Source organism: Pristis pectinata, chromosome 15, assembly GCF_009764475.1.
Source record: "Pristis pectinata isolate sPriPec2 chromosome 15, sPriPec2.1.pri, whole genome shotgun sequence".
NCBI lineage: Eukaryota > Metazoa > Chordata > Chondrichthyes > Rhinopristiformes > Pristidae > Pristis > Pristis pectinata.
The window spans coordinates 32,317,199-32,338,176 of record NC_067419.1 but is presented as its reverse complement, the minus strand read 5'-3'; the positions used below and the strand labels follow the sequence as shown (position 1 = coordinate 32,338,176).

Sequence of the window (20,978 nt, the reverse complement as noted above, 5' to 3'; positions counted from 1 at the left end):
ACAACAAGCCATGGGCATTAACGAAAAGGAGCCCAGAGACCCTGGGAGCAGCCAAGATCAAGGCCAAAGACCTCAGGAGCAGTTGAAACAAGAGGCCTGAGCCTGGAAGTGGGAGCGAGTCAGATCCACCCAAATGCTGTAGAGAACCTGCAATTCCCACAATATTGAAATTTAGGTACAGCCTTGGTCACGTGTATATTATGCCATATAGTTAAACAAATATGATTGTCTTATCTTTGTGCACTCAGCATACTCTTAAGAGATATTACACAGTATGATTCAACAGTAAAAAAAATCATGTATGTTTCAATTCATTTAAGCCTTGTACACATAGGACTGATTTCATCTATCAAGATTAACCACCTGGAGTAAATTCTGGGTATCTGTACTTCTTTAGAGAACAACCAGTGTTTTCACTTAAATACTTAGTTAAATTTTATTTCTAACATTAAATAGCTGGTTGCATTTCATTAACCAGGTATTTGAAAAATTATTAAAACCTATTAAGAATTTAATCATTAATCACTTTTTATTCTTCATTTAATTAAAATGTTCTTTTCCATTCTTTTTAAATTCTCATTCTATTGGAATATGAGGTACTGCTTTCAAAATACGTTTCAAATATTTCATATTTGGATCTATTCTGAACTTTCAAATATTATGGGGACCTTTTCTGAACTACTTTCAAAACCATTGATTTGGTGCTTAAAGTACAGATATTGGCCAATACTATTATGTCTTTAGGGTGTTTTTTTTTTGCCTTTTTTTTAACCAAACAGCTTCGGTTTTGGTAGTGGGGTTAGATTTTTTTAATAATAAAATTATTCCAATTTATTAAAATTAATTAGTTATCATTTTTGTTTATTAATATGAAGTATTGTGATTTCAAGTGTGATTCAATACAATCTATTTTGTAATGTGTTTTTCCCTTTGTTTCATATACTTTGTATTTTTTATTTATTTGGAATTAATAAAAATATTGAAATAAAAAATCATATTTGACAATATGACAATGAATATCAAGAAGACATGGCAGGAAGATATCACCAGAAGCAACTCTCTAGATCCAAGAACCTGTAGGTCAGGGGCTGCAACCTAATAATGATCATAAGGATCTTGCCATAGCAAAAAATAAACTGCTGGAAGAACTGAGTGGGTCAAGCAGCATCTGTGGAGGCAAAGGGATGGTTGATGTTTCAGGTCAAGACCCTGCATCAGTTCTTCCAGCAGTTTATTTTTTTGCTTCAGATTCCAACATCTACAGTCTCTGTGTCTCTGGATCTTCCCACAGTCTTGGTTCTGCTGCAAGATTGTTGCAAACTGCTGAAAGTGGACTTGTTACCTACCTCTATTAATTCACCTCCACCCTCAGCTTTTGCCCACTTCCTTCCAGATTGGTAAATTTGTAATTAATTTACCACAATCAAATATAATTAGCATCCACCTGTTGCATTGTTGAGCAAAGGCAGTACTTCTAATGTCATTTGAATAGTACCAGAAGCATTACAATTATTGAATGATTTTACGATCTGATATATTTCCTATAGGCTTCTATAAATTCTTACAGTAATAAGATGGTGCTATAAAAGAGCCAAAATATATTGTATGTTTGTTTAAAACATAGTATTCAAGGTAATTTTCAAGACACAAAATAATATTGGAAATTAAGTGATTACATACGACTTTAAATAAAAGAACAAAATTTCTAGAAAAAGTTTCCAAAGTATAGAAAGGGTCATTCCTTAAATTCATACAAGATGCTAGAGGAACTCAGAAGGTCATGCAGCATCTATGGGGGGAAATAAACAGTTGACACTTCAGGCCGAGACCCTTCATCAGGACTTGGCCTGAAAGGGTCTCAGCCTGAAACATTGACTGTTCATTTCCCTCCACAGATGCTGCCTGACCTGCTGAGCTCCTCCAGCACCTTGTGTGTGTTGCTCCAGATTTCCAGCATCTGCAGTCTCTTTTGTGTCTTGTGTTTCCTTAAATCCATATCCAAAGAAGGTCCCTGTTCCTCCTTCTGCACATAGTCCCTACCCAAGAGCTAAAACCCCTTTAGTATTACCTTTTCAAATGCACTGCCTGGATCCTTCTGAATGTGTGGTGCTTAGAACCATGGGTGGGAATTACTTTAGTATGTTGGCTTTTGCTAATGGTTGCTTGAGTAGAACATTGTCAATTCATACAAATTTCATTTTATGTTCAAGACTTCATAGCTTTGAGTCAAGGGCAAAATGCCCCATTGTAATCAATTACCATCAACAGGGAAACTTCTCATTCAATGCATCCAGCAGACAGTTGTATTCCTGAGGCTCAGGTAACAAATGGGAGGCATTTTAATCAGTTATGTAGAACTCCACACTTTTCAGCTCTCAGCAAAACACACTTCACAAACTTAAAAATAAGTGAACAATTAGAATTGACCAGTGATACTTGTAAACAAAGATAAAGAACCACGTGGCTTGGGGTTAGCTTGCTGAATAATGTATCAACACTCCATCAACACGCTGGTAGCTTGGTCTTATTTGATTCTCAATGAAACATGGGATGATAAGGAACTAATGGGGCTCATTGCAAAAGTATTATGCACTTTTTCAATTCACGTACATCACGTAAAACAAGCCTGTTTTTTAGTTTGCAATTGTATTTCATGGTGTCAGACTGTTTTTCTTTTCCCTAAGGCAGTATAGGTGCAATTACAATATTTAGAATATGCATAAGATGCGTTATATGTGTTATACCCCAAGATCTTGCTATTGTTGGGAAAAATGTAGGGCAGTAAAGATAACTGTAGATGGTGAGTGATGCAAAATCTGCTGAAGGAATGATTAGTGATCCTGAACTTGGACAACCCGAAGAGCAATGACCAAAAATATGTTGCAGCAATGCAGCATTCTATCCTGCTCCAGCCAACCGACAAAGTGACCAGCTAATGTTCCAAGTCTGCTGCAATCCATGAGATTACTCACTCCAAAGGTCACTTTTAAGAAACATTTGAGCTAGAAACCACTGAAGTTTATGCCTGAATGCATGTGGAAAGTGAAACAATATATAACAAGAAAATGGTGACACTACCCCTGAGTGTGGAAAAGGGACTTCTAGGACAAAACTTCCCACTTCCCTTTTGATCCAGTAGAGATTTTCCACATCCTTATAGGGATCAGTGACAAGATAGAATCTGGTAAAATTCAACATTGGCAGGGGCACAAAATGGGCGGTAGATGACTCTCTGCCTGCCTTACACCTCACCTGATTATCCTCCCCACTTTCTCCTTATTCTGAAATTTCATCCAACAAGCTGTATTGATAGTGTTTAGGTTTAGAGATTAACAAAATATCTCAAAACTTAGGTTCAGTGGTGTATTTTGCTAATTCCACAGTTTGTGTTCACATTAACTTTTGCATGAAATTGAACCATAATATGTCAGGATAACAACACTTTGACAGACTGAATACTTCACTTACTGGATGACATAAATTTCCTTGCGTCTAAAGAATAACGAGGAATAACTGGAAGAAAGGAGCCATTAGAATGTTAGTTTGGATGTAACCAGAGCTTTGAACCTGAAAGCATGCTTGAATATTTTGACAAGGACAGTTAGAACATTTGTTGGTAACATGCAGATGCTGTTGCCAGCAAGCCAACCAATTAAATGCTGCTTCCACACAAGCAAATCTTCAACACTGCACCAGCACTGACATACACATTACCACACCAGATATTTGACACTTACTAAGTAATTCATGCTGCAAAACAGGGTCACTCTTATAGTGATATGGTAATAAGCGACTTGCAGAGTATATGTAGATGCAAATATTCACATAAACATTTAAAGGAAATGGAAGTTAGTATTTAAAGTTTAAACTATTCAAAGTTGTAGGTAACAGGACTCTTTTATCCTGGGAAAACTCTAGGTACATAACCTTAATAATATTGAATAACTCATTTATTTTAATTCTGCTGCTTCAGCTTTTCTCCTGCATTATCCTGAACTAAATTGTAGAACCATACAGTACATGATATCATTAATTCTAAAATATGCATTTTAAAACTGATATTTACAACTTCTGTTCACTGGAAGATGAATGGCACTTGCATACACGGATAGTTTGTGTTTGATGCATAAAATGCAGTAATGCACAGGGAAACTCTACTTGTGCCTCATTTACAAATAGACCTCCACCTAGGTGAAGCAGGCTCCTTCACTTCCTCACTGGTGATTGGACTCATCATTGATGGGGACTCAGTGGGGCATGAGAGTTCAATCCACCATGGAGATGAATCAGTGACTCAAGTTGACCAACTGTTACCTGGGTTATCTAAAAGCATGAGAGATCCCAGGCTATATAGGGGAGTCTAATTAAAACAGGGATAGAATTTTAATAATGGCAAACTTTCAATGCATCTAAGGGGCTGAAAAGATTATTTGAACTGATAATTCCATGTTCTAGTTTTCGAAGGGCATGTAGCCATGCACTTTCAGTGCTATGGGTGCAGATGTCAACAAAAATGACCATCAGGAGACCAATAGACCTCCTGGGCTTAATCAGATGTTCCATGTGTAAAACAATCAGAGGACATAAATCACTAGAAAAAAAAATTAGGGAACATATGCTGCAGTCTGGGCACCAGGTATTTGGCAAGGTGCCAAGTACACTTCCACCCCAACTGGGTCTTGGTCTTCCAAAAAAAATATTCGGTTTGGAAGCAGTGGTTAAATGCTTAGGCCAATGTATTTAATGATTGCCATTCAGTGTAAACATAGATTACCCTCCCCATCAAGAATGCCAATATTTTTTTAAATGTAACATTCTCAAACATAATCCCTTTAGTATTGCAATTCTAATTGTTTCACAATAATTTTGATCACTGTTTTCAATGAAAAAATATATTTTCTTAAACATTACAAACTGTATGTTTAATTTTAATTTTGTTTGATTTATCTGAATACTTCATTGCAGAATTTATAAAGAAAATCACATTTAAGGAACCAAATTATAAACTCAATGTTAGGCCAGATGCACAGGCAGGAAGCTGATTACACAAGTTGTGACACACTGAAGTACAACCAGCTGTTATTCCTGTACACAGACTAAGCTTAAGTACATTTAATTTTTCCACCAACTAAGGCTCAGATCAATTCAAGAACGAAGCTTAAACATCGTGTTAAATTAATATTTAAAACAATTGCTATTCATTCAAATATATTGACATCCTATTTTAAAGCAGAAACAATATTTTGCTGTATTTCTTCATGCTCAAGAAAGCTGTTTTAATCTGTTTTGGTGTGAAGTGGCTGAAAGATGAGATTTAGCCTTTTGAAAAGGAGTTGAGTGACCTCAGTAAATAACAGCACTGCAAACACTTCCAAACAAGTACTGGTCAGAGTAGGGTCAGGACCCTTTGGTTACTTGGATATCTGAAGCTCACCGTGTCAGCTTCTCCTCCTTTAGTTCCAGGTCTGTCACTGCAATCATCTGGTCCAGTTTGAACTTAGTGTCAATAATTTCAGCATCCCTTGGAGAGTACGTGCCACCTTCCTTCTGCTTTTGTCTTATTCTATATATGGATTACCAACACCAGCAATATTCAGTATAAGAACACAGATACTGGAGATTATTAAATACAGCAAACAATTCTTTTGACTTCAAGGAGATACAAACTGTAAGAAATGTGTATTGTGATACAATTTAAATTCTGACAAAACAATATAAAAATACTTACTTGCGTGAAAGAAATTTGTAGCAGAATTGAAGTATTTTCAAGCTTCTTACATACTTTGATGCAATGATACAAATACACAGAGAAATTTTGCGACCAATTAAATATTATTATTCCTAATTAAATAGCAGTATTTTGATTACCTATACATTGAAATTGTCAGAATATTTGCTGGGTAAGTTAATTTTATTAAATTAAGTAAGTTTTAGCATCTATAAGATTTATCCTTCCTACCTTGCAATCACATAGCCAACAATCACAAGGAGAACGATAGAAAGCACACACAAAGTCACTGCAAGGATTATTTCAATAGTTCTTCCTGACAAACCTTCAGCTGCAAAATCAAGAACATAAACACATTAGAAAAGAACACCTTGATGTTTCTAATTACAATTATCCATTCTGAGAATAGATGGATTAGCAATAGTATTGCTTCTTTATACAACAATGGCACTAACAGTCGTATTCATGAATAAAGAGCTATACTTTTAAGTCCAGTATCATGTACAAAATTTTAGAAACTGCAAATGTATTTAGTCTTTAAAAGACAATAAACTGCCAAAGTATGTTTCAGTCATGTTCCTGAAGCAGATGAGCAACATTCCAAATTAGAAACTTACTTGCTTGTCTCAAAATAAGGCTTGGATTTTATAAATCCCACTGAATTCATAGGAACATTGTTGGGTTGGTATCCTTGCCATGCAGCTGGTAGGATGGAGACCATCAGCTCTCAGGTTCTCCAAGGAAGAGCAGTAAGCTGAAGGGCCTGAAGTGCTCACTTGCCAGGCATCTGCCCAGCAGGCAAAGTGTAAATTACAGTACATACTTTCACAGATCTCAGTATCTGCTTAAAGTACATGGTAGATATAAGTACAGTGAATTCCGCATTAATGAAGTGATAAAGATTGCATTTGCTTAGATAGGAATCATTATCTTGTAAATTTAAACCATAGTTTAAAAAGTGAAATGTAATCCTAATTCAGGAGAAAGTCCCGGTGAAAGACTTATGGAAAGTGTACACTATTATAGCATGAAGATATATAATGTGACTTAGCTGCTAAAATCAGCTGTCTTTTTCCAAATCATTAAAGTCTTTGAACAGCAAAACCAATGAACACACAAAATCAAAGAACTGCAGAAAATAATTTGAAGTATAATTGGGAAAACACAGAACTCTTGTTTCACCATGGTTAGTTGCTTTGAACTGCATGAAGCAACAAAGCCTTGTTTATACAGGTTCATTAAACTCAGTGAAATCAGTGCCCTGTATAAACAATTTAACCATTTCATATCCTGATTCCTGTGACACAACATATCTTTCTAGTGAATAAAATTAAAAACTCATAATAAATGCTTGGTTAACACTCTCGGACAAAATTCAGTAGCCATAATTAATAGCTTTATACATTAAAATTTACACTGAAGAAGAATACTGAAACCAATATAGAATTAATTCTGTAATAGATATTACATTACAAGCTAAGCAAATAGGACAATGACATTTTACTCTAGCAATTATGCTGACTTATTAATATGTTTTACAGTACTAATGAAATATTTGTTGTGTTATAAGTTCTCCAATGTATGCAGAATTAAAATTAAAGTGCTTTCTTTGGGGTGCTGCAGGATTTTGGCTCTCGGAACCCAGAATATCACGTAGATTGGTATGTACTAACAAAACCAGTGGATTTCCATTTAATTTTATAATCTCTGATAAAATATATAATTTTGTCCTAATGCAGGGGTTCGACCCGAAACGTCAACAATTCCTTTTGTCCCACAGATGCTGCTCAACCTGCTGAGTTCCTCCACCAGATTGTTTGTTCATGCAATTTTTAGTTCCTGGGTCTAGCGCTGAATCTTAATTTTACCATTTTCACATAGCTTATAAGTTCCAACGTTGATCTCATAAACAGAATAGTGGATATTCCCCTTGGCGTCAACAAATTTATAGATAGATTATAAACAGTTTGTAAATCTCCCTGGCCAACACTGAAAGTTCGACCAATATTATTATCAGTACCATAAATGAAGGTTAATAGCAGTTTTCAGTAGTGCATGGCCAATAGTAGATTTTACTTGGTAGCAGATTTTCATTAACTCTTTAAAGGGGAGGGATACCTTACACAAGGCATCCCTCCCCTTGCACAAAAACCTTGCACAAGTATCTCACAAAGGATACCTTGCACAAACATCTCTCACTCTAGTAGTGATGGAGAGAACAGGCACAAATCTTTGATGCAGCACCATTTTAGCACAAGCGTTTATCCACTATAATTTTTGTTCTGTCAGCTGAATTTGAGAGTAACATCTTTCATCATCTCCATGTACCAATACAAAATACTTGCACCATCATAAATGAAGAATTCAAATATACAAGACAATATAATATTACTGCCAGAAAAGAGAAAACTATTTTGCATGAATTACCTAGGGTTTTGACTGGATCGGAGTAATCAGAATCAGTAAACTGCTTTTGAAAGTTTGTTGCTCGAAATTTGAACCTAAGAAAAATGACAAATTTATTACAGAGTGTAAAATAACAATACTTTACTCATTTCCTCACACATCTGTAAAAAACCTGAATACCTTAGATACTCTCAGAGATTCAGTGATGTCAGTCTGCCCCATAAGCAAAGTTGAATGTCTTTTTTTAAGGGTGGTGACTCACATTGCCCTGTATTTGTTTGTATAATAACAGAATCCTGCTGTAAGAACATAAGACTCTTGTGATCTGAACCAACTAGTCATGTCAGTTTTGGCTCAATAGCACCATCCAACCCTAAGACTCTAGATTCAACCATCACTCTTGAGACAAGATCATGTAATCAAGATTATCTTCATTGCAGCTGCTAAGAGAGGGCTGCATTGTCAAAAATTCTGTCCATTAGATAAGATGTTAAATGAAGGCCCTTTCTGCTTTTTTAAATTAACCCTAACCCATGACATGATTGGTACATGAGCAGGAAGTTCTGACTAATATTTATTGTTCACATAATATCACCAAAACAGACTATCTGATCATTCTTATAGCTTCTGCTACCTTAGTTTCTGCAAAAGTGACACTACTTCAAAATACCAGAGTGTTTGGGATGTGCTTTGGTATGAAAGTACTATATAAATGCAAGTTTTTCCTTTCACATGCATACTTTCTTCAATCCCTCTGAAATGAGACTGAACAAATTTTTGTCAGATGAGATTGGTTAAAAATTACGAAGCTGCTTTATTTATTGGTTTGGCAGAATTTGATTTTATTTTTGAATTATTTCAACAGATAATAGCTATGTTTATTTTTAGATATTTATTTGATTTTTATTGATTTTAGTTTTCAGGATGGCAACAAGAACAATATTAGTATTAGTGCAGTTGTAAACAGTCGTTGCAGCAAATATTAATGAATAGGACAAACTTGCCCAACTTTAACCCCAGAACACTAAAACACTATAACCTTGAATGATGCAGAGAACAAATTATTCAGTTTCACCTCAGATTAGGTAGGTCCAGCTAGCAATGTGTGCTTTACACACATTAATGAACTCTGATGATTAGCAATTAATTTTTTTTTCTTGTTGATCTGTGGGTGAAATGAACTCGATATTTATCAAAATGTACTGATATAAAAACTGTCAAGCCTATTTAATAAAAACAGTTGTGATCAGATTTACTTGATTTGAACAATCTTCAAATAATAGTAACAAATTAAAGTCAATGCTGTATTTCCCCCTCAGTGGGTACTATGAATTAGCCTAAACTAGACTGCTACTTTCAACTAGCAGTTCTAACTTCCTTGCAACTTCCTTTGGCAAACTTAACTGCCCTCACAGCCATTGATTCAAAGTTTTTTTCTTGGTAACACTGCCCTCTTTTAAACTTCCTCTTATCAAAAATATTTCCAAGACACTGCTGTAAAGCATTCTTTGATCAACCAGACAAATTCTTGTTTAATCTCTGAAGATAACACTTTTCATAAAGTGTAACTTGAACTTGCAATCCTCTGACTTGGAGATAAGGATACTGCCACCTAAGTCATAACTGACATGAAAGCAAGTGATTCATCAGCGGCTAGTCTTCTACAGTCTATTCCCAGACTATAAAGTTTTATTGGGAACTAAACTGGGTATTTTTTTATAATCACTCATATCTGCCTTGTTATGAAAGGTGATTTTCACTTCATGAAATGGAGTTTGTTGTGCTGTGATCAGAGTCACCGGAGAGACACTGAAGCTGGTGATATAGAAGTCTTTATTCATCACGACAAGCAGGCATTCTCTTGGAGACCCTCTCAGTAGAGTCTCCTAAACTCAAAGTACATCACATTTTTATACCCTTTAGATCAAAGGTAACCACAGGTGATTCAATACAATTTCAATAGTTACAATGACATTGTTTACTTCAATATTTTGAGTCTGACAATGCTTCCTTTGAGTTACATATCTACAATGGGAGACACCCTGAATGTTCAAACACATTTGGTGGGACAGAGTAATTCACACGGATGGTCTGAAACCTTCTGAGGACAGAGAACCCAGACACCCAACATTAATGTTGTGAAGGCTGACTACACAAATATCTCAACTATTGATAGACCAAATAGGCCTGTGACCATGTTTGATGTGCTAAGTGACAATATCAGTCTGATCTGGAAGCTTCCTTGAACTTGGTCACAATGGTGCAAAATAACTTAGTTACCTGGTTTGATGTAGGCCAATTAACATAACCCCATTGTTTTATGTTTGGCTGATGCAGACGAGAATGTCTCATGGTCACTTCACTTTGCAAACCAAATCTCTTGAGCAGCCAGCCACCTGCTGTAGGCCAGCAGCCTGTGCTCTGTGGACAGTGCTGTTTGTTTGCAAAGCTGCCATTTTAACTTCAAACTGATTACTGCTTGCAATTTACATTAAGAACTGAAGACTGGTTCTTGTCTGAATTAGTATCTTGCTATATTCACATAATTCCATAACTCCTGAATCTCTAACAGAGTTGTTGGTATCAAAATATTAAGTTTATTATCTTTGATGCATCATGCTATAGATTTCATTCATTCACTTTCTCATGGTTTGCAGAAGGTTAGTACTTAGGTAAACTTATGGAATGTGGTCCACCTTGCCTTCGTACACTATTGCTTGAGACTAGATGTTACAGCTGTAATGTCCATCAGAGATACTGAAAGAATTTCCAACAATGTTATTTCCAATATGTCTTCCTTTATGCTCAGCCATGGAATCCCCTGGTACATAGGTGACAATGTTGGAGGGGATTCCATGGTTGAGAATAAAGGAAGACGTACCTTGACCATGTCCATTCTATTTCCTGTCTTCTGCTCGCTCCACTTCTCTGCCTTCGCAGAACCCGAGTAGGATTCTCTTTGTCCTTATTTTATTCACCATTGACTTTTCTGTTCCCTCAGTTATGCTCTCTGATTTCTGACACTTCCAAATTGATGCCACTGCCAGATGTCTCCACACTCTCTCACATCTTTCAGCAGCCCAAAGGGTCCATTCACTCCAGATTTCATTTCACTCTTCCATTTCCACCAACTCCTTCCCACGAAACCTTCCAATGCAACTGCTGGACATGCAATACTTGCCTTTTTACACTTTCCTCCCGAATGTCCAGGGCCCAAATACTCTTTCTGATATGAAGCAGTGATTTAACTGTACTTCCTTTCAGCTTAGTATTTTGTATTCACTGCTCACAATGTGATCTTCAATACAATAAGGAGTTCTATTGCAGATTGGGTGACCACTTTCTTAAACATCTCTATTCAGTCCACAAGAGTGTGCAAGGTCAGTTTTATTATTCATGGCACCTTGCTTCTTGGATAGTGGTGCTGGGGTACTTTGCAGAAAAGTGGAATGCCTGCTGCCCCCATACCCACACATACATTTCCTCCCTCCCTCACCACACGCACCCTCCCTATCCCCCAAAATGACACATATTTTCCCCCAATGAATGGACATACTTTCATGTGGTAATTCCTAAATTCTACTAGTTTCTAAATGAATAATGCTTTTATTCTGTTGAATAGTATGTTGCAATATAAATCAAAATTTTACTTACAAGTATTCTTTATCATTCTTTAGAGGGCCATTGCAAATTTGCTCTGCATTGTGTTGACATGAATTTTCAGCTCCAATGGTGTATGTTTCTTCATTAGCATTTTCTCTGACTGTGTTTGTTCTGCTGCATGGAGGGTTTGTAAAGCCTTCATTTGCAAAGTATGGCTTTGGCTTCCTTACATAAGCATCATACCAAGTAGAAATATTTTTATCATTCATAGCTGTTAAGAAATTAACCAACATTAACGTAAAATAAAAACACCATGAAAAGAGAAAAAGATTCAAAAACTATACACCAAAAATTCGACCTCTGGTTATAGTGTGATTTTGGTTATTGTGACAATGATTTAACTCTTTAAATGGTGTTGAAAGTTTGATATTCTTCTGCCTGCTCCCAAGTTTAAACTAATGGTTCACATATTCCTTGTGAATGACTCAGTAGCCTAGATTACTGCTCCTTTTCTTTCTTGATTTTTCCCTCCTTTCTCAGGTTGCACAGTGGAGACAGATTGATAGAGGACCTTTGTCTTTCAGATGTTTAGTGGAAGGCCCAACCTCTTGAATGTTTCATTGAAGCATCAACAGTGACTCAGAGCTTGGCTTTCAGTGTACATACATATATGCAAGTGTTAGCTGAGGATTGTAAGTCAATGACTATGTCTGGTGGTGATCCATTACACTTTACTACAGCAGAGGGCCTATTGGAGGGGAGATGCAACATTGCACACAGGAAGATTGAGAAGAGATTGGGCTGATGAAAAAAGCCTTCCTTGACGCCTGTCTGCAATGGGATTGGATCTGTAGTGGACCTGATTTTTCTCTAGTCTTTTACAGGGGGAAGCCATGCTCCTAATCAAGAATTCCATGCAACAGGATTCTGATACCTTCATGATTTTTATATCATTAAGCCTCACATTTGCATTCCATCTCAAAAACACGGGGAAATTGAGAAGAGGATTCAGGTGATGAAAACGCCTTGCTTGACACCAGTCTGCACTGGGATTGGATCTATTGTGGATCCACTAGTTAGGGTCATAGATTGTATGTCATGATGCTGCAGATGTAGAAAGGTAATGAATTTCTGAGAAAGCCAAATTTGAGAAGGCTACTCCATGACCCTTCTTGTTTGACAAAGTTGAAGGCTTTAGTTGAACGACTATGTACAGTGTTCCTTACAGATGTCTTGAATTTTTTGCACAGTGAAGATCATATTCATTGTACTTCCTGATGGATGGAATGTGCATTCAGATTCCGGAAAGATTTCTTTGGCCATTGGTAGGAGACAATTGAGGAAGATCATTATAATGATTTTCCCTGTGGCAGACAGGAGAGAGACCGACTGTAATTATTACATTTGATTTATATCCTCCTTGAAGATGGTCACAATTATCAGCTATGTAGATTAATGTGGCCTATCAGGTTCCCTGGTATGCTTTCCTCTTCTCAGAAGAGGGAGGTGAGGTCAGAAGGTCTTAGTATCACATCGACTATCACATTCATGTACAAATGCAGAAAGGAATAAAGATTTAGTTCTTATATGAATGCATGTGTCTGAGAAGAGTATTGCTGCCAAATCCATCTTGGAAGAAGAGAGCAGTGTCAATTGTACAGGTTTGCTAACATTCTGCAGATATTGGCTTTTCCAACAAATTATTTAAGCTGTTAATTCTAAATACAATCAGAATGCAACTTTACCTTGCATTGGTTCTCTTTCCTGTAGCTTATTAAGCTGAAGGAATGACAGGAAAAGGGAATGTTTTGAGTATTCAATTTCAATGCTCCATTGTGCATAATTTTTCACTGGGAGTTTTTGATCAGGGAATCAACTATTTATACTGGTTATGAAAATATTACTATTGAGGCACTTTCATAGATTTGATCAAACAACATCATGGCAATCTAATACATTTCATCAATGTACTTATATTTAATTTCTTGGGCAAAAATAATAAATTACCTCTTATTTCAGTCACTATTATTTGAATTTTCTTGATAGACCCATGTTCGTCTGTGAAGTAACACACAGGCATTCTGATTGTAATAGTTGTGGAAGTGACTTGCAATAATCCATTTTTATCTAAAGCTGGAATTGGCTTGAGCTTAGGTTTAGGTGGTGCTGTGGAGGGAAAAAGGCATAATTAAATGGAGGCAATGAACATTATTCCTCTGTACTAAATTCGAAGACTATTAATATCACATTAAGTTCAGTAATACAGCCCAATAAGTGCATAAAAATATCATCTGTACCATATATATGTAATGTATTGTATGTGTACTGAGTACAACTGCTGCATAAGACTTTTTACTTCCTAACACCACTCGAGTAACATCGTAGCAAAATCCCCCATTTCCATGGACCACATCGTGAGATGTTTTCCCTGGAGCAAGGCCTGAAATGAATACTTCCATCTGTATCCACCAAGGGGAAGAACGTTGCAGATGGTGAGTACATGGAGGGGTATGTTAATTGTTTGGAACAGGTTAGTATTAAGAAGGTGGATGTGTTGATATCATGGGACACATAAGGGTTGATATCGCAGGGTATTATGGGAAACAAGGGAGGAAATAGTTGTCGCTCTGATGGAGATTTTTGCATCTTCGTTAGCCACAGGTGAAGTACCATAGGACTGGATGATAGCTAATGTTGTTCCTTTATTTAAGAAGGGCATCAGGGTAAGCCAAGTAACTATAGGCTAGTGAGCCTTATATCAGTGCTAGGGAAATTCTTGGAGAAAATTTTAAGGCGCAGGATCTACGTACATTTGGAAAGGCAAAGGGTAGATAGTCAGCATAGCTTTGTGTGGATGAAATCATGTCTCAATAATTCGATTTTTGAGGTGATAACTAAGAAGATTGGTAAAGGCAGGGTGGTAAAAGTTGTTAGTAAGGCACTTGACAAGGTCCGGCATGGTAGGCTGGTAAAGAAAGTTAAGGCACATGGGATCCAAAGTGAATTCACTAAGTGGATCAAAAATTGGTTTGGTGATAGGAGGCAGAGGTTGGTGGTGGAAGGCTGGTTTTATGGTTGGAAGTTTGGAATCATTTATGTACTGCAGGGATCAGTGCTGGGACCATTATTGTTTCTGATATATATTAACAACTTGGATGTGAATGTAGGCAGTATGATTGTCTAAGGCTACAGCAGGATATAGATCAGAGGGAAAGCTGGGTGGAGAAATAAATGCATCACCTCACCCTTCTCAGGAAGGGTGCGGTGATGCATTTGGGAAGTCCAATACGGGTAGGACATTTTTAGTAACTTTTAGGGTGCTATGGAATGTTGATGAACAGAGGAACCAAGGGGCTTAAGGCCATAGTTCCCTGAAAGCGGCAACACAGGTGAATAGGGTGGTGAAGGAAGTATGTGGCAAGCTTGCTTTCATAGGTCAGAGCATAGAATATAGAAGTTGGGAAGTTATGTTGCAACTTTATAAAACACTGGTTAGACCCGTACTTGAAGTATTCTGTGCAATTTTTGTTGCCATGCCATGTGAGCTGACGGCCCAATTCTGTGCTGATCTCACAACCAACAAATCAGATCAAAGCTATGAAGCCTGCCACTTCTAATCACGAAGAGAGATGGACAGCCAAACAATTAAAGGGAGGATATGGCTCCAGGAACATTCCTATCTTCAACAATGGCAAAGCTCACTATATGAGTGACGAAGGAAAGCTTTAAGCATTTTCAAATATGTGCTGAGTGGATGATCCAATTTAGCTTGCTGCTGAGACTCCCAGCAACAAAGATTTTCAGTCAATTTGATTCACTTCACATGGGATCAACAAACAACTGACAGCACTGGATAAAGCAAAGGCAAAGGGAGCATTTAAAACTCAGCTGTAGTAAGACCTATGCTCCACAACTAGCTATGCCTCCAGCCCAACTATTCCAGTACAATTATAGACTGGTATCTACCTGATGATGTGGAAAGTTGACCAGGTACATATTGTTCACAAAAAAAGGTTGATTCAATCTGGCTATCTCCCAATCAGACTCAATTAGAAGCAAAGTGATGGAAGGTATCATTGATCGTGCCATTAAATGTCACTTACCCACGAATAACCCATTCACTAATGCCCAGTTTAGGTTTTGCCAGGACCACTTGCTTCTAGGCCTTATCAAGGCCATCAAGGTAGCTTTTACCAAGGATGGCATCAAGGAACTTTGGTAAAACTGATGTCAATGGGCAGCAAGGGAAGAACACTCCAGTGGCTGGAGTCATACACTGCACAAAGGTAGATGTTTGTGACTGTCGGATGTTCGTGATTCTAGTACCAGAATATCACTGCAGGAGTTCCTCAGTTGGCTCATCAATGACCTCTCCTGCATCAGAAATGGGGGTGTTTCCTAATGATTATACAATGTTCAATTCTATTCTCAACTCCTCCGTGAATTAAGTAATCCAAGTCTGCATGCAGCAAGAGTTAGACAACATTCAAGCAAGGGCTGATAACTTACAAGCACTATTTATACCACCATAGTAGCAGACAACGACCTTCTCTAAGGAGAGAGAGTTGAACCATGTACCCTTGGCATTCAATGACATTACCACAACTCAGTCCCCCAGCATCAACATTCTGGGTGGGAGTCACCACTGGTCAAAACCTCAACCACATAAATACTCTAGCTTCAAAGGTAGGTCAGTGGGAGCAGCAAGAACTCAACTTCTTATACACACAAAATTGTTTCATCATCTGCAAGGGAACAGTCAGGAAGGTAATAATAATACTACCCATCTGTCTGGATGAATGAAGCTCCAATGACACTCAAGAAGCATGACACTATCCAAGACCAAGCTGCATAGCATTACAGCACCACAGTGGCTGTGATGGGTACCACCAATGAAATGTGCCACGCTTACTTGCTTAGGCTAACTCAGAAGTACCTTCCAAACCCGAGACCTCTGCTGCCAAGGAGGACGAGGACTTCAGGCATTGAGTACACAACACCTGCATGTTCCCCTCTAAATCACACACCTTGACTTGGAAATATATTACCATTCCCTTAAAAGGTGTTCAGCTATGTTAAGAACTAATACCAACTTCCAAATGACAACACAGGGTTAAATTAGTGTTGCATGACGATTCTTATCATGATTCGCCTTGTCTTCCTATTTCACTTGACATTCATGCATGCAGATAAATGCCCTCATGTGAATGGCACATAAAAATACAGCCAACACCTTTTTGGTCTGAGAACACCTATAGTGTCCAAAAATTCCACTGATGATCCCAATTTCTCTCCTCATGTGTTTGGATATGTTTTGATGAAGCAAGTAGCTTCTCATCGTTCTCACTTCTGTTCTCTTACTACTTTCTGAGTCATTTATATAGCTGTTATAATTAAGTTCTCTGCAAAGTAAACCCATCAAAAATATTAGAAAGGCTACCTTTTACATCCATAGTTACTGTCTGTTCTGATGTCTGGGGCCCAATACCAGCTCCATTAACAGCACGAACCTTGGAAAATAAGGATTGGCATTTAAATAAACAGAAAAAGGAAGTTCACTTAAGGCAGATAAACCTTAACTAATATCAAACACATTCTACTTCTGGAATATGATCTCATTCAATGTCATAGTCCTCTTCTAAGGATTACTTCACAATACTGTATGGGAGCTTACCAATGCTCACTAAAACAATGTGATATCGTAAAATACACTGTTCAAGTAATCATATCCATCATTCCCAAAAATGAATCAGAGATTTCAAAAGTATCAAATGACTGAAGCATTTCAAAATTGTTGTCAATTACATTTTATCTTCATAAAACAATATTAAAAAGAACCTTTTTTTGAAATACTAAATATCTCTCCTGTTATAAGAAGGAGAAAAATCATCAACCTTTAAAAACTTATTTTACTCAAATGTTGGTTCATAATGAGTGTAGCTTTATACACAGAGAAATATATCTCTATGTTTTTCTGCAGAGACCGGTTCTCTGTTGGAAGACATGTTCACAACTCTCCAAGAGTGGTCTAACTAAAGTTCTAACCAAGTTTAACAAAATTTCTCTCCTGCTCTTTTCTATCCCTTTAGAAATAAATTTCAATGGGTTGTTATCTTTTTATGACCTTATTAATGATCAATACATTTATTGATTTCCTCATATCCTTCCATGCCTCTATAAGACAATTGAGACAATTTTCTAATGAGAATGTGGCCTCTTAATTACCCCTTCAAAAATTAATAATAATATATATGCTTCTTATAATATTCTGGGTGCCTTTAACATTTTATTCAAACTGAAATGATAAACTGATTCTTACCCATATGGTGTATGTGTTTCCACCTTTTAACCCTTCTATGACAGCAATGAGTGATCGGTTGTTGTCCACAACTTTCAGATTGTTGACTCTGAGTTCAGAAGTTTCTCCTTCTTTGTGAATGATAGCCTGGTATCCGTGAATATTACCATTTGGCATAGAAGGTGGCAGGAAAGATGCATAGACTTTTGTCACCTCATCTGGTATTTTCTGAAGGGTAAAATTCTTTGGTGCATCTTTAGGCACTAAAAAGAAAAGGATTTGGTGAGTTATTTTGACATATCAAGAATAACCTTTGAAAAGATCTGGGCAAAGGGCATAATTTCCTGACTTTATAGTTCTGGTGGGAAGCATGGCCCACATAATGGGAACGTGAGCATATGCAGTGCATGATCTTATGGCAAGTATTTTAAATGACTGGAAAACCATGCGCAGATAGCACCTGTACTTCACGTATCCATATAGGTTACATAAGGCTCCTTGATGGGAAGCACACGGAATTTACCCTTTATGGTAAATTCACTGATACTGCAGTACCACTGTGAAGGTACGTTCAAAGCCATGACCACAGTGTAGTGGTACTGATACTCCAATCCACACTTCCATTGCATGTGATTGGTAAATATATCTTGCGCAGAATTAGTAAATAGATAAAAATGTAAAGAAGGTTAAAGACAACTCTAGCAGCTTAAAAGAGAGATGTACCTTTTGTTGAGAACAGTAAGGAATAATGCCACAGATGGGCAAACAGCAAGAAAACGACACCTACATATGTCTTCTCCATTATAATAGAAATTCCAGAAGCAAGTGTCACCAAAGTGTCTCCAAAAGCTCCAGCTACCTTGCCTGTCAGAAGTGCAGATTCTTTCAAGTAAGATTGGAAATGGCCAACTTCTGGCCTGTACTGCCCAAAATTGGTGATCAAGCATGGAGTAAAGGCAAAATTAGGGTTGGGGTCTGAATGATGCCATTTGAACCTTCTTTGCACATATACATAAAGCTGCTGCCTGCTTCAGGTTAAACTTCCATCCAACCAGGATTTAATACCACCCAAAAATCATAATATTCATCAAAACAGTATTACATTAACAGGACTAGGATCTGTTCTATTTAGACTTATTACTGGCCTATAATGGACTGGCATCTGGACAAAGTTAACCCACTCCAAAAATCTGAAATAAAAAAAGAACTTGTAAAAGCCAGTGACCAGCAAAAGCTTTGCATGCAGAGGTGTTATTTACTGGCCTCTACTGCTCTCTACTAAATAGTTCCACCACCATCTTGTCATCCATTGCCTCCTGGCCTCTGCCTGTTACAGACATTCCTTTTTGTCATCTCCATTCTATCCCATTTTCTCTTTTTATTTTATTTTTAACTTTTTACCACTCCTGATGAATGTTCATTGCTCTGAAACATCAATTCTCTTTCTCTGTCCAAAGATATCACCTGACCTGTTTTCAACATGTTCTGCTTTTATTTCAGATTTCCAGCATCTGCAATATTCTGATTATGGCCACACTTTAAAATGTACATCACTTTCAACCATGTAAATAAGAACTAAAAATAAACTGTACATGGTAGAAATCTGAAGAAAATAAAATTCTAGAATCAGACAGCCTTTTCAGGTGTACACCTTCACCACAACCCAAAATATAATGATGAATAATATCATAACAATGGAAATTGAAACAATGAAAAGAAAGAAGAAAAAAATACAAAATAATTACAAACATCAATGATAAACTAGCATGACACCTAATGGAAAATTAAATAACTAAAATAATATTTGCATGAAATGCTGGAGAAAAGGTAAAAAGATACAGATTTTTGATTACTCAAAAACCCCATGTTTCTCATTTATTTCTACTGACCAAAATACACTCTCATCAGAACCACTCCAGATTTTAACTCAGCTATGCCCATCCAATGTTCTAGATATGTAACAAGACTTACAACAAAACCAAAACTGTACATGGAAATACAATAAAAATCCTCATTCACAAATCGTGAAAATACCTTAAAGTACAACTTATGTTTTATGTAGGAAAACGTACGAGTTTCAAGGGTCCGAACAATGATTGGCTCACTGGCTTTGCCATGAATTCGGGCTTCTTCTTCTCTGCCTGTAAATGCTATGACGATTATAGTGTATCTTGTAAATGGCTGTAAACCAGCGATCTCACAGGTTTTGTTCTGTTTCCCTGTTCTAACAATGGTCATATTGGTATCCCCACTATCTGTCTGCAAGGAATTAAAAATATATTTTTGAGATATGATATTAACTTAAAGATGCTGTACAGATCTCAAAACTGACATACATCCAAGATTAAATATGTATATACATGTGCTACATTTTGTTTCTGTGTTTTATCCATTTTCACTATAATGGTGGACTTACAAACATTGTGACTCTCCTGTCACTTGGTTGGTGGAGAAGGAGGAGGAGGGACTGTTAACCAAAATATGCACCACCTTTAAAAGTGATGGAAGAATAGCCTATAAAAATGGCAGCCCACTGTCAAAGTTGTGAAAACACATTCAAAAATACTTAAAACCATTCCAAAGAAATAATCAAACTGTTAAAAATATTAAACAAATTAACAGCATTTAAAACATACAAAAATGCTCAAACAAAAATTAAGCAAAATTCAAAAATACTATTACTTATGTTGATACCTTGGAATTTCCTTCTTCCATTGAAATCAAATAAGAATTCCCTGTTCCAGATCTAACCTGGTGCAGTAATAAAAGCAGAAAATGCAGAAACACTCAGCAGGTCAGGCAGCATCTGTGAAAAGAGAAAGAGAGTTAATTTTTCGGGTCGAAGACCCATGATCAGAACTGGAAAATTGAGAAAACAAATGAGTTTTACATTGCAAAGTAGATGAGGAGGGATGGATAAAAGAATGGGAATTTTCCTGATAG

General features: G+C 36.9%; 1 protein-coding gene across 1 annotated transcript in view; it reads right to left on the bottom strand.

The window, feature by feature from the left end:
* The window catches only part of ptprq (protein tyrosine phosphatase receptor type Q), a 124,965-nt gene that overhangs the window by 21,487 nt on the left and 82,500 nt on the right, over positions 1-20,978 (bottom strand). Inside the window, exons 43-51 of the mRNA XM_052030707.1 lie at positions 20,108-20,294; positions 18,057-18,298; positions 17,178-17,247; positions 13,745-13,903; positions 11,789-12,008; positions 8,156-8,229; positions 5,960-6,059; positions 5,435-5,563; positions 3,469-3,513 (exon numbers count right to left, since the gene is read on the bottom strand). Coding sequence (XP_051886667.1) covers positions 3,469-3,513; positions 5,435-5,563; positions 5,960-6,059; positions 8,156-8,229; positions 11,789-12,008; positions 13,745-13,903; positions 17,178-17,247; positions 18,057-18,298; positions 20,108-20,294 — 1,226 coding nt within the window. The remainder of the gene's footprint in view (positions 1-3,468; positions 3,514-5,434; positions 5,564-5,959; positions 6,060-8,155; positions 8,230-11,788; positions 12,009-13,744; positions 13,904-17,177; positions 17,248-18,056; positions 18,299-20,107; positions 20,295-20,978) is intronic.